Raw genomic sequence first — 15,470 nt, forward strand, 5'->3', positions numbered from 1 at the left:
AGCAATACCTATCCAAAATTTAAAAAGACATAAAAATACTGTTTTTATACTAATTAGAAAAAACATTGAGGGATGTTTCATACAGTTACAATGATATACTGTAAAATCTTTTATTTTCATGGCACTACATTTTCGCAATTTCATGATTCAAAACTTTTCACCATTTTGATTTTCATAATGGAGAGTTTTCCGTCCATAAGTTTTTTAACATATGCTTTAATAATTTTAGCAAAACCATAATATGTTTTAACCAACATAATTTGCTTAGTATTAAAATTATTATTTGGCACTTACATCAGTCACTATTCTTTTGGGCTTAGCTTAGCCATAGCCTGCCTAGTTTTCAAAGCATTTAAGCAACATTTTGTACTCACTAGGCCTATGCTGGTATAATATTCATAACAATACAGTATTTTATAATGTGAGCGGATTGGGATGGTGGTATTTCGCTTCTCACAAATGGCACTGCTACAGAGAAAATTTCTGAATATGTGGATGATTTACTTAGACCCTATGTGAATGATCTCCCTTCATACATTTAGGACTCCACACGGACTATATCCTAAAAAATAACCAAATTCAAAATGTACCTAATAATTCTGTTCTGGCTACATTAGATGTTTCATCGCTGTATACTAATATCCCTCACGAAGAAGGAGCCGACACATGCATTTTAAATTACAAACAAATTCCAGGCAAAACGCCCCTAAAGCTCATTTATGAGAACTGGTCATGTTGATTTTAACCAACAATAATTTTATTTTTGGAAATAATCATTACCTCCAAATTCATGGCACAGCGATGGGCACAAAAATGGCGCCATCTTTTGCAAATTTATTTATGGGACAATTTGAGGCCAATCTGTCCCTCCAACCTAATAAACCACTTTGGTTTGGTTTAGAAACATTGGCGACATCTTCATTATCTGGACCCATAGTGAAGATAATCTGAACTCTTTTCTTCTGAATATTAATTCACCCCACCCAACTATCAAATTTACAGCTACTACTAAATCCACTAGTAGCGTTGACTTTTTGGACACTATAGTGAACATAGAAAATGGTACACTCAAAACTGACCTATTCCGTAAACCCACGGATAAAAATATGTACCTGCTCCCTAGCAGTTGTCATCCCCGACACTGTACTAAAACATACCGTAGTTAAGCATTACGTATCAGATGTATCTGTTCTTCAGATTTAGATGTTCAGAATTGTACAGAAGAACTAACCGGACATCTCCGGAATAGAAATTACAAGAAGGAATACATCAAAACTGCTATAAAGAAAGCAAAAGATATTCCTCGATGCCAAACTCTGACGTACAAACCACGTCAGCCAAATTCGACCAGAGTACCATTGGGCTATTATTGAGAAACATATTCCCATTCTATAGCCCACAGAACGTCTCAGGACTGTTTTTCCGAAACCACCCATTATTGCATTTCGTAGACCTCCCAACCTTCGTGATATATTAGTAAGATCCAAATTTAAGAGTGAAATTAACTCTCATGACAGCCAATTTGGGCTGTCGCCTTTGCGGCAAATCTTGCAAACCAAACTGACCGCATTTTTCGGATAAGACAATCAATTAATTGTCTAACCAAAAACGTCATTCATCTCATATACTGAAATGTTTGTGGTAAACAGTACGTCGGGGAAACAAAAAACACGCTCCGTGTGAGAGAATGACACAACACAGATCAGTGCAATAGACCACAATGTCAAATGGAGCGACAAAACTCGCAAAGAAAACCACTGGGAATTACTACTTTTGGACTTAACATTAGAAACATACTCGACTCCCAGATCGGTAAAATTATTCCTGTTTTTAGTCGCGTGGACGCGACTCTATAGTTCACTATGTCGGTCGGTCTGTCTGTCTGTCTGTCTGTCTGTCTGTCTGTCTGTCTGTCTGTCGGTCTGTCTGTCTGTCTGTCTGTCTGTCTGTCTGTCTGTCTGTCGGTCTGTCTGTCTGTCTGTCTGTCTGTCGGTCCGGTATCACTATGCATTGTAGCACGCGACTTAATGGCTGTTGGCCTTGTTTAGTTCCATTCCAAAACTGTTTATATCTACCAAGCTATCTTCTTTGTTTTCTACCCTTACTCTCTCCACCCTCTATTCACCAGCCTGTATCTCCTTTGCTGTATTTTTTGTATTCCTGTCCACTCAGGCAGCGCTTGGCTGTTTTTTTTTAATTTTAAAATTGTAAAAATGTATTTTAACAGGGCACTTATCTTTAACTGATCTCGTTGCGAACAAAATTCATAATGAAGCATATCAATTTTATTTACGTTTCCATTATTGATAGGGCAGTCGCGTTATAGCGGTGTCATGAAAACAGGATCAGATAATTCACAAGCTAGTAGTACAGTAAAGCAATTTGTTAACATTTGTTTTTTAGTATATTATCCTCTTCTGTAGGCCTATAGAGAATTATGGGTATATCAGATGTGTCCAACAGCCGTGGGGACCTGATATTTGGTTTCAGTTTAGACCTCATGCATAACTTTCCAAATTGTTAGTGATCATTAAGTGTTTGCTTTTTGTCTGTGAAAATTAATTAATGTTTACTTCACAATAATCCCACTAAAGGAATAAACAAATCGGTCCTCGCACCAATACATAATTCAAGCTACAATTAGTGGTAAAAGTGCCATATAAAATGGTAAAAGTGCCGAACGGCAAGCTAGTAGTACAGTAAAGCAATTTGTTAAAATTTGTTTTTTTTTAGTATATTATCCTCTTCTGTAGGCCTATAGAGAATTATGGGTATGTCAGATGTGTCCAACAGCCGTGGGGACCTGATATTTGGTTTCAGTTTAGACCTCATGCATAACTTTCCAAATTGTTAGTGATCATTAAGTGTTTGCTTTTTGTCTGTGAAAATTAATTAATGTTTACTTCACAATAATCCCACCAAAGGAATAAACAAATCGGTCCTCGCACCAATACATAATTTAAGCTACAATTAGTGGTAAAAGTGCCATATGAAATGGTAAAAGTGCCGAACGTAATGGTAAAAGAGCCGTATAAAATGGTGCAAGAGCCAAATGGTGAAGGGCCGAATGGTAAAAGAGCCGAAGAAGGCAGTAACGGCGTTCCATAGTAGAGAGAGAGCAGCAGCATAATATATAGATGGGCGCGGGCCGGGCGGCGGATCGGATTATTTTTGTTTTGTATAAAAAAAGATGGTGGAGGTACACGAGAAAAATAGCATAGCATTTTCCCTTGCAATTGAAGCTATACAAAAACTTCGTGGAAGTGTTACCAATGTTTTTGACCATTTGAAAGATGGGAAAAAGACGCCAGCACACGGTAATGATACGAAGAAGCGAGCTTTTTTATCTGACTTGCAGGCTGGGCTGATGCTTGTTACTATTGAATATGAGTGAGTTACACACACAAGTGGAAATATGCATTTTCTCCCGCTTCATAAATTGTAATACTGGGGCGAAACAACCCAGGCCTAGACTTATACAGTATCCCTTCTTCTAGCCGAGGCTAGTAGACTTCATTACGTCTAAGAGTACTCTACCTTTTCGAAAAGAAGCCTGTTTCGACTGACTGAGCTGGGCTTTATTTCATAAATAATACTCAATATGCCTAAACTTTAAGCTAAAGGCGCACATATATAGGGATTATTAGGCCTGGGAGGCCTAGGCCAAGTTCTACTGTTTAGACTTTCCCCAAGTCTGTATTCTTCTTCTTTTTTATTATTTTGATTAAATTGTCTGAAAATACAGACTTGTAAAAATCGTATAAATTCAATGATATACACCGTACACTACATTTACAAAATCTATAAACACATTTCGTTTTTAGTCATTAGATTTTCAAAAACAAAGCATGATTTTACCTAAATAACATTGCGTTTTCTGCACTTAAATTAATAAGGATAAAAAAACGTAGTATTTTATAACTCGACTACGGTAATTTTACTGAATATATTTTATTGTGAATCCTTTATCGTGAGCTTGTTTTAAGTATACTGTACTTTATAGTCCCTAATATCAATATTCTTAAAATATCATTTTTGTATTACTATCTTTAAAAATCTATAATTTAATTAAATTGCTCATGATTACCATGAGAACCATAGTCGATTTACTTTCTATTGACTATGGATTAACGTTCACAATTAATGTGAGGAGTAAATGCGTTGGTTTCTGGATCAAAAATCGAAAGACTAAATCTAATATCGTGTTACCAAGTTTAAAAATTATTGTCTAGTCCTAGCCTAGGCCTCCCTTGTAGGCCTACTCGTACGTGCAAAATAAAATGCCAATAGAAGGTACATACCACACCACCGGCACACAGAGCTGTACACAACACAGGACAGGGTCTGGGTGGGAATTAAATCAAATTATCTCCACATAATAAATAATCCATTCAATGCTTGATTTGTGGAGAAGGTAGCCTATCATTCATATCAAGACTTTTTCATGTTCTTGGGAAAATTCCCATCAAATAAACTACGCATTGAAAATCATTTCTAGACTTTGCGATAATGTATCCAAGTACACACGTGTGTCTCTCCACAAATCGTCTAATAAACGTAACATAGCGCATGTGCACATCTTAGTTGTTGAATCTTTGAAATTCTGAAATATGAATATTAAAACTTACGCGTGAGTGGCCAATCACATGCGGCTGAAACTGGTCTGAAACTGGATAATTGTTGTGTCAAACCATGTGACTTGTACGTGTGTGCCCAGACGGGGTATCCAAACTCAAGTAGTATACGTATGAAATGCCATATGTGCAAAAATATTTATCTTTTTACTAAAATTAAGACAAAACTCCGTCTGGAACCCAGACTAGGCCAAGTTGAGCCGGAAAAACATTATTTTCTATGAAACGCCAAAATGATAACTTTTGCCGGTGCTTGTTTCTTTATAAACTTTAGAACAGTATTAATTATTCAAAAGTTAATATCACGGTATTAAATATTACAATTAAAGAAATAATTTTGAAAGTCTGACTTGTAGTTTCCGAAATATAAGGTCTAAAACATCGCCGAAAATGATCGTTTTTAGCCAAAAATGACGTAAACATATTGCCCCCTCAGTCGGCAGTTATATGAACTATGCCATTTTTTGGTAAAATAATTACATATAATCACTTTTTTTAGTAAAATATTTTGTGTATTAACATTGTAAAATTCAATAAAATATGATATTAAATGATTAGGCCTAATATTTATTTAACCTCATTCGAAGAATGTCAATACTTTATTAGTCCCGAGAGACAATGTGACTTCACAATTAAAAACAGATATATATATATATAAATAAATGATAAAGACGCTAGTAAATTACCAACTGAACATTTTATTGCACTACAAGCTGTTTCATGAGTATGAACTCAATCTTCAGGTGCTTGGCTCTGAATGATAGTCACAAGTGAATACAAAAAGCTATAATGAAGTTGTAAGGTGAACAATAGTAACTGTTTATGTGAACAATAGTATGCTAATATATATATAAACAAACATTAAAAAATAGAATACACACACATTATCTCTCAATCTACATGTATTACCTCTGCCAAAAAGGTTATGTTTTCACCTCTGTATGTTTTTACCTCCGCCAAGGAGGTTATGATTTTTCACCCATGTACTGTATGCTTTTTCACCCACATGTTTGTGTGTGTGTATGAACAGCATATTAGCGGCCATATTTTTATCAGAATCTCACCAAACTTGGGCAAAATGATGTGAATGTGAAGAAAAATCGAATCCACAAAATACTATTTTATAAATATTTACCACTTACAAGCCACATTTTGTATCTGGTTCATAGTCACGTCACAAACAAATATTTTTTTATGAAAATATATCATACAAAATTAATAAATAATGAACCAAGGATCCCTACTGTGAAAGGCTGGCTACATAACCATTACACCAAATTCACCATTCATAAGGATATAGTGCAATTAGCCTAATCACATGCAGCACACTGTTAAACTTTTTTCCCTTGCCCGTATAAATGGTTTTATTCAAAGATTATCCAAGCTTTATAATTCAATTTCTATATTAGAGATAAGACTATTTTAAATCTGAAGTTTTTAAAGATGTATTGTCCCCCTGAAAAAATAATTCTTAAAAAAAATTTTGTTGAATATTTCATTTTAATGTATTAATATCCACTTTGACCAATAATGTAATCGAAAAAAAATGTATTTACCTGAAAAAAAATGTAATTTAAAGCAAAAAATGGTCAAATTGGCTGCCAGCCAATGGATTTTTAGTTGAATTGAACCATTTATTTCTTCAATTTACAAGTGAAAACATTTTTTTCCCGTTTTTTTTTCCTATGGAAGTGATTAACTTTATTAAAACTACAAAATAGCATATTCAAAGCCTGATTTAATTAATCTCCATTGTTCATGTTTTTAGGGGACAATATTTTAGTTGAAATAAAATAAATGAACATTTTTCTAATTAAAAGGCATTTTGAAAAGCAGGCGGCATTGTTACCTAAATGGACTGAAGTACCACCACTAGGTAACACAAGTTTACTGTCTCTTGACCCAATTACTGATAGAATGTCATTCTACCGTGAAGCTTTAGATGCCTACAAATGGTCTGACAAGGTAACACATTTATAATTTAGAATATTAAATTTAGTATTTTATTGAAAGAAATGCAAAAATTACACCACAAAAGAGAGAACAAATTCTTTTTCAATTGTGCAGTATTTGTTGTAAAACATATTTGCATGCCATTGGAAATGTACAACAGCCTACTGTACGGATCTAAGGAAAATTCATTCAAAGGATACACAATTTATTGGGTGGGGGGGGGGGGGGGGGTGTGGAATGTACAGTATTTAAATTTTGAAATATGAGTAGTATTATAAGTCAAACATATTCCATTTCCATGAATTCTATTGCTTTATTTATTTATGCTTACTACAAAATTTAAAATTATCATATGTATCATTGGAAATGATTTTATTTTCAATCCTAAGATGCGAGATCATTGTAACTTGTCTACAATGTTGTTGTCACAAATCAAACGTTCATCCAACTTTGGACACCATGCTAGCAAGAGGAAAAAGCCTAGCATTGGAAGCCATGCCATTGCTCCTGAGTAAGTTCTTATGTTTGCCATCAAGAACACTATTGTCTTCATTTTGAATGTTTGAATATATAATGAATTATCAGTGATAAAATTTGAATTGATATTTTTTTAGTATACTCAGTATGAACACATTATGAACAGTAGAAAAGTAGATATATATTTCTGTTATATGTCCAATTTTTAATATTGGTTTAAATACCGAGGAATAAAAAAAATGTTTTTTCTGTTTTATGTCCCATCATTACAACAAGGGAAAATGTTTATTTAAAATTTCAACTAATGAAAAAAAAAAAAATAATATTTAATAAATCCGCTACTTCCATCTTAAATCAAAAGTCCTTATTCAAGAAGTAGAACAGGTTATATTTACCAACCTTGGATTACACAGCATTTACATAATATTTACGAAAACCTATATCAATAAGAACCACACTCAGGTTCAGTTAAACTAATACTGAATGTCATGTGAAATTAACCAATCAGATATTGAGGATACACTCAGGTGCATGTTATATAATATAATGTAGGATACTCTTATATCATTTATTTATTTCCAGTAATGTTGATTCAATAATCTTAAGTATAGATCAGTATTTTGCAGATCTTACTGTTCATAGGAAGCAGACATCCCCCTATGTTCTTCAGGTGAGAATACAGAAAACATTGAGTGTTTTGTATACAGGGATTTTCCCCAGCATGTTGTCAGTGACTACACCTTAAACACCAGTTACTAAGGTCATTGTTTTTAAGCATCCATACGTCGTCGGTTAAAGGATATGAATGCTGAAATTGTAGTGATTGTAATATTGAATGTAGGTCATACGATATTAAAAATCCTGTATTGGATCAACAACTTTATTACAGTATTATATAAAATAAAGCAATCTTAAATTGCTGTATGTTTTTGATTAGTAGTTTTCTTAAAATCCACTGATTACATATTATTACACTGTTGAATGTTATTAGGTAACAGTAAGCAGAACATTCAAAGCCATCATAGTGCTTCGTGGTTTGTTGATAGAGAGGGTCGTTGTCAGGGCAACACATGAAAAGGAAACAAGAGAAGATGGATCAGTAAGTTTAATGCTTGATTTAAATTCTTTCTGAACTACTGAAATTAAACAATTTCACCCTTTCATAGAATGCATTTTACCCATACAAGTTTAATTCTTCCCAATCATGCCTTTGTTGTTTGTGGATATTCTAGTTACAGAAAGAAAGTGACTTTCAGTAACTAGAAGTTATTATTTTAGAAACCACTGATTGAAAACTAGAGGTGCAGTGTATATATCTGTATCTTGTATCAATATTAATCTTCAATTCGGATTAGGTCCTTTACGGATCCACAGCAGTTACAGTGCTGCACCTACCACAAACGGCAGATGCACTGGGTTCTTTTTAAGTGCACATGAGCCATATATGTACACTGGGCTTCCAGTTTATGTCCTTATCTGAGAAGGGCGTGGTCATTAGAACTATGGTCGAGGAGTGTCTTGAGTATTTGATGATTATTATTTATTAAATAATATGATGAGTTTGTGACAGTGGCTGTGTGTGAACTAGTACACCGAGGTAACCCCCTACTCATCTCGAAAGATGGTACTAGGTTCTTTAAAGTGCACATGAGAAAGATGTGTACACTGGGCCTACAGTTTATAGTCCTTATCCTAGAAGACTCGTTCTATCACCAGAACCATGGAGCGAGTGAGCCTTGAGAGCCTTGCCGATGTTATGGCTACGTATCACGGTGTCTTAACTGCTCGACCACTCGCCATAAAACAAAACTTAAATCAATACAATGTCAAAAATTTGTTTGGCTATGGCTTGCGGCGCCCCTGCCTTAACAGCTCGACCACTCTACCTGAATAAAGAACCCATTAACTTTCATTAGGGGTTATTAGGGGTTACCCATTTGTGACCACTCAGCTTGAAAGCACTCTTAGGGGAGTTGTATGTTTTGTTTCCGATACATATCTTTTATTAATTTTCAATAAAATAAATCAAAGTTTATTATTAGTTCAACCAACATTGATTGCAATTTAAATTTCTTTTTTGACATTGTATTGATTTAAGTTTTGTTTTTCATTATAAAGGAACAACAATGCTTGTTTATTGATGCTTTATATGTTTATGTATCATTGTTTTTAGCCTGATTGCTGGACCCCCTCAAAATATCTTGTCTTTCAAAAGGTAAATAACATTTTCATGGTTATGTTATATTATAATTATTTTTATTGTTTAATAGTTGGATTAATGAATTTATTCAACCTAAAATAAAAAATTACCAACTAGAACTAGGTTTGCATAGTGTGAAGACAATTTTGTGGAAATCTTGGGAGAACAACACACTGATGAGAGGCCTGTTTTTGTTCTGAGATGTCCTGAGTTGTTAATGCACATGCATGTATTGGCTTGGTATTAAACTGTCTAATCATAGTAATCAAATAGTGCTCAGCTATTCTTCCTCCCGAGATTTCTCGCCGTTCATGTATTTGTGTATGAAAATGTATAAGTCTATAGTATTACAATCTAATCAAGTCAAAATCCGTTTCTCCAAACTATAGTCACCACCAGAAAACATCATTAAAGTACTATAAATGGATGCCGAGTTGGGAACACTATTTAATCAAACCTTTTTTAACGATCATTAAGGATATTTTCTCACGCAGAAACTAGCCACTTGAACATATTTAACAGTAAAAGTAATTATGTTTTGTAGTGTAGGTTTTTGAATGTGTATATCATATGCTGTTGATTTAGAATACAAATATTTATTGACTGTTTTTATGTCATCGGTGTAAAGAAATTTCAATAAATATTCAAATTAAATGTGTTTGATTTTCATTTAGGCCCTAAATTTCAACAAGTTTGTTTTTAGATTACAGACCACGTGACATCTACAATGCTGCACTACCATTATCCAAATTCACCAGAAATGGCACTTAAACAATTTATGGTAAGTCACATTTGCATTAAAAAATCCAGTTTATGTTTAAATCAATAGTTACAATAACTGTAACAGAATTATAGTATTAATAAAGTACCACAGTGAACTTTCTTTATAATGTTGTTGCATGTAAGTCAAGGACAGTATACTTCACGAAATAGCGCTATATAAATGTTGCATTATTATTATATACTCAATTTAATCCTAAATTACTATACACCAGATGGTTCTCGAATAAATAGTAATTTCAGCGTAAAAAAAAACTGATGATTTCAAATGTACGTACCGCAGGACTATAATACCTTGTCGTTTACAGGAAGGAATAAATAGAGACAGTGATTTATGTAGTCAACTAAAATTAACACACCTGGGAATACTGTCACTGTCATAGTTGTTTGAAATAGTAAAGTACATATGTAACGATCACCACTACGTATGACATTTATATTTACAGTATGGCGTTCTCCCATTCACCATTACTATACTTTAATCCTAAATTACATGCTACAGCTGCTAGGACACTGTTAAACTGTGCACAGTTGTTATTATAAATTATATTGCACACTTGCACTGTATCATTTAGGGGTATTGGAACATTTTTTCTGTTTTCTACAGAATTGGTTAAGAAGTTATAACAAGCTGTTTTCAACACCTTGCAAGCGATGTGGAAAGTACCTGCAGGATAACTTACCCCCAACGCACCGTGACCTGAGAAAGTTGGAAGCATATCATGAGACATGTAGATGAGAAAATTGTGTAAAACATTGGTACATTCATGATTACATAACAATAAAAATGCAATGAAATTCTTAGGAATTATTTTGCCCCAAAAGTTAACAATTTAATCTACGGTCAAGGTCACTTATAATCTTACCAATATATGTACTTTAATAACAAACATGAATTGATGCAGAGAGAGCCTTACACACCCATCTTTGCTCCTGGGATACTAGAGACTATAATACAAATAATGAATGTTTATGAGTGTAATGGTACAAATAATGGCATGAGGTGAAAAATGAAAGGTTATATTTCAACAAGTCGCGACACGTATATGACAAAAACGAAAACATTTATTATTTGTTTTATATAACATCTAAATAGATTCATTTCATTTGAATCAAATAAAAACATTTGATTCACATTATATTAAATATTATTTATATGGATTTTATAAACGCACCTACTGTAGTGTTAATTATGTCAACAAACGACCAAACAATCCTAGGCCCAGCTAGGCTGCAGCAATACGAAACTTCGACGACCGGCAACTGAAACTCATATACAGGCTAATTATGTTTTTTCCAACGTTTCCACGTCTTGTAGGGATGTCCCCAATAAAACGATCTAATTTAAATGCCTTTTTGAATGAAATTAGTACATATATATCTCCAAATCGTACACAAAAATCTGCTGCTGTGTATCTCACGGTGGTGTTTACAAAACAAAACAGAGGCAAGACAACAGGTGGTGCTGTTGTATTTCACAGTAATTTGTACACTAGATTTTGTTTTTCATCCGCAAAAAGTGCTATGAAACGACCGTTTAATAGTGCGTACTATTGCACATCATGTGACCCACAATCGTCCAATCAAATGACAGGAATTTATTTAGGTGATTATATAAAAATAAATATTATATTGGTAAAAAATTACGGACAGATAATATTAAGACCTTTGTTTTTTAAACTGCTAACAAGTGTCATCTTCAAGAATACACTAGGTACAAACTGAAACTTGTCTAAATTCTCATGTGTTTTGTTTTTATTTATATCATACCACAATAGTAAAATCTTTAAAAAATATATATGTCGTGGGCCATACACAAAGAACAAAAGAATGAACCTCGCACTCTGTTCTGTATTTACGTTGTAAGACGTTTATTGTAACTGGACTGTAAATCATCGAGCGTGAATTATTAAACAGACTAAAACACACACCCCTGCAATGCCCTCCTGTAACACTAACACAGCTTAGTATAGTTACAATTAAAAACAAGTTGCTCTCAAATCAGCTCAATCTACTGCAGTCTGCAATTGTCAGCAACACCAACCATAATTAAAGTGGTTTTCTTCGCAAAAAATAACAAACTAACAATCTTTAAACTCTTCTTAACACAGCTTATCCTCCTCGAGCTTTTATATGTCAACTGCCCACAAGGTAATTGCTCGCCTTACAACCTTATAACATCGACGCTATCTAATTATTAATGCGCATACGTACAAAATCACAAAAGCAAACATTCTATAATAATAAAGTAGTTCCAATCAAAATAATTATTTAAGTGTAAAATATGAATAAATTGAATAGAATCATTCTCAATAAAAGTAACAATATAATAGTAATACACTTTCAGTCTCCGACATCTTCCTCGCTGATTCCCTTTCGACCCGAAAGACAAAAAAAAAGTTATAATCTGGCAGGTTGCGGAAGATGGTTTACGTTACTATGTTGTCCCTTACTTTGTCGAGACGACCTACGAACAGGTTGGGGTATCTGGATGTTTCCAAACTGTACCCAAACATCATCTTCATCTTCCGATGAGTCCTCTGATGAATCCTCTGAAACCATATCTAAAGAATTTTCAGGTACAACATTAGGGATCTCTGGCTCGACCAACTCCGCCTCTTCACATTCCCTTGGATCAGCAATCAATCGTCTACGGTTGACCCTCTTACTCAGGCCACCACAGAAAGGTCTCACTTCGTATACATCTTTTTCATCGTTTACACTTATCACTATGTATGACATGTTCTCAAATTTATCTTCTAGCTTGTGTCTACCTTCGAAATGATCTCTTAACAGCACTCGAGCACCCACAGGGAACGGGTCACAGTTACTCGTTTTATGTCTCCGTTCTTCTGACTCTGCTGCAAGAACGAGTCGGCGCTTCACTACTTCATGCGCAAGCTCCATAGATTCTTGTTGTGTCTGAACATAATCTTCATTCCAATCTGCATTTGTAGAATTTAAAAATTGGTCAATTGGGAGTTTAGGGTGATGACCCATCATCAAAAAGTACGTTGTCAGGCCATCTTCTCTTTTCAGCAGGTTTTATGAACCTCAGCAGAGCACATAAAGTTTTATTAAAGCGTTCGGTCTGCCCATTGCCAGCTGGATGATATCCAGAAGTACGCGATTTGTTGATTCCATAGAGTAGGCATAGTTCTTTAATTAAGGAACTCTCAAAGTTCTTGCCTTGATCAGAGTGTATGCGATCTGGCACACCATAATAGCAGAACCATCCGCCTCTTAAGGCTACGGCTACGCTTCTTGCAGTCTGATCTCGGCATGGAACAGCTATGGCAAATTTGGTGAAAGCATCTGTCATTACCAATACGTCTTCCACTCCGCCTCTCCCTTTGTCTAACTTTAAAAAGTCAACAGCCAACAATTCCAGCGGTCTAAAGGCTAACAGATGTCGCAGCGGCGGGCGAACAACAGGTACTTGACTCTTGCTTACCGTACATCGAAAGCACTTTTTGATATGTTGTTTTACAGCAGTTTTTGCGCCTGGCCAGTAACATCTCGCATAGAGTAATTTCCCCCCCCCCCCCGGGTAATTACCCCGCGGACAACTACCTCTGACACAATACTCCCCGTAGGACAACTACCTCATGGACCTGGACAATACTCCGAGGGCAAATAATCTTTTAGGACAACTACCTCCGTAGGACAACTAACCCCTGGACAACTACCACCCAGACAACTATCCCTTTAGAACAAATACCCCCCGGACGGACAACTACCACCCAGACCATTCAACAACCTGACTCTGCAACAGTGTAATAATAGGAATTAATAACTATATTTTATTTCGTTACTTTGACGAATTACTATTCATTATTGTAAACAAAAGTAAAAGATTGAACATAAATATAGTCCTAAGGGAGGGGGGTAGTTGACCGGGGGATAGTTATCCTAAGGGGGTAGTTATCCTAAGGGGGTAGTTGTCCTAAGGGGGTAGTTGTCCGGGGGGTTGTTATCCTAAGGGGGTAGTTGTCCGGGGAGTAGTTGTCCGGGGGGTAGTTGTCCTAAGGGGGTAGTTGTCCTAAGGGGGTAGTTGTCCGGGTGGTAAACATCCGGGGGGTAACTGTCTAGGGGGTAGGTGTCCTAGAACCAGTAATTTGAGTGTTCTCGTTACCCCCTGATGTCCCCATTGGTCATGTAACATATCTAATATGGTACTCCTCATACTAACTGGAACGGCATATTGATTGACATCTCCGTGTACCTCATCTCTACCCACTCTATATAAGATTCCGTCCATTAGCTTTAGGTTGTTCCACTGTCTTAACCAGCTTGCTAGCCCATCGATAGACTTATCAAACTCACAGCCAGGTTCCCATCCTTCAACTTTCATTTTCAATACCTCTCTAAGCTCAGGCGACTCACACTAAAATTGGTAGAGTTGTAGATCGCTATAGGAAGGAAACACAGCTGGACGACTCACACTAACTCTTTCGACTACAACAGCATCTAACTCTGGTTTGGGTAAACTTCCGAGTATTCCGCTGACCATCTCGCTAACTGGAACAGTTCTGCTTAACGCATCGGCACACTTATTCTCTTTACCAGGTTTATACTTAATATCCAAGTGGAACGTCGCCAGCTGTGCAACCCAGCGATGTTCAGTCGCTCCCAATCTTGCTGTCTCCAGGTGAACAAGTGGATTGTGATCGGTGTATACAGTGCACTTACAGCCAAGTAAATACGAGCTAAACTTTTCTGTCACTGCCCACTTTAGGGCAAGTAATTCGACTTTGAAACTCGACAGGTCACTGTAATTTCTTTCAGCCCCTCTAAGTCCTCTGCTTGCGTAAGCTATTGGATGCAGTTTACCTTGGGTGTCTGATTGCATCAAGCACGCTCCAAGACCCTGAAAGGATGCATCCACTTCGAGTACAAGGTCTTGTTGAAAATCTGGGTAAGCCAAGACAGGTGTAGAGCTCAGCATATCCTTTAACTGTTGAAAAGCCATCTCTTCGCCATCAGACCATTTGAAGTTCCTCGCTTGAATGTCTGTTTTACTCCTAGACTTTCCTACCAACGCATGCAATGGTGCCGCTATCTGGGAGAACCCATGAATAAATCGCCTGTAGTAAGAGGCAAGTCCTAGGAATGAACTAACCTCTTTACCAGATGTTGGTGTTGGCCACTCTCGTATCCTCTTGACTTTATCTTCGGACACCCTCACACCACTATCGCTTACCACATGTCCCAAATACTCTACCTCTTGTCGCAGGAGATCACATTTTTTCCCCTTGAGTTTCAATCCATGTTCTGACAGCCTTGTTAACACCTTCTCTAATCTAGCCATATGTTCTTCTAACGTAGCGGAAAATATCAATATATCGTCAAGATATAACACGAGGTCATTTAGATTCATGTCAGCAAATATAAAAACCATTAGTCTTTGAAACGTATTGGCAGAG

General features: G+C 35.8%; 1 protein-coding gene across 1 annotated transcript; it reads left to right on the plus strand.

Moving 5' to 3' along the window:
- The first annotated feature begins 3,153 nt into the window (after nucleotides 1-3,153).
- LOC144837174 (mediator of RNA polymerase II transcription subunit 27-like) lies at nucleotides 3,154-11,815 on the plus strand. The gene is made up of 8 exons (XM_078692189.1): nucleotides 3,154-3,390; nucleotides 6,455-6,599; nucleotides 6,977-7,098; nucleotides 7,647-7,734; nucleotides 8,056-8,163; nucleotides 9,238-9,279; nucleotides 9,968-10,045; nucleotides 10,652-11,815. The coding sequence occupies exons 1-8, from the start codon at nucleotides 3,191-3,193 to the stop codon at nucleotides 10,781-10,783; spliced, it is 915 nt and encodes a 304-aa protein (XP_078548315.1). The 5' UTR covers nucleotides 3,154-3,190; the 3' UTR covers nucleotides 10,784-11,815.
- Nucleotides 11,816-15,470: the final 3,655 nt, after the last annotated feature.

The sequence above is a fragment of the Antedon bifida genome, chromosome 3, assembly GCF_963402885.1.
Source record: "Antedon bifida chromosome 3, ecAntBifi1.1, whole genome shotgun sequence".
Taxonomy (NCBI): Eukaryota; Metazoa; Echinodermata; class Crinoidea; order Comatulida; family Antedonidae; genus Antedon; species Antedon bifida.

Excerpts from the sequence above, each read along its gene's own strand:
- LOC144837174 (XM_078692189.1), top strand. The coding sequence starts at position 3,191 with ATGGTGGAGGTACACGAGAAAAATAGCATAGCATTTTCCCTTGCAATT. Across the intron at positions 6,600-6,976 it reads CCTACAAATGGTCTGACAAG|ATGCGAGATCATTGTAACTT; the intron begins GTAACACATTTA and ends TTCAATCCTAAG. Across the intron at positions 8,164-9,237 it reads AAACAAGAGAAGATGGATCA|CCTGATTGCTGGACCCCCTC; the intron begins GTAAGTTTAATG and ends CATTGTTTTTAG.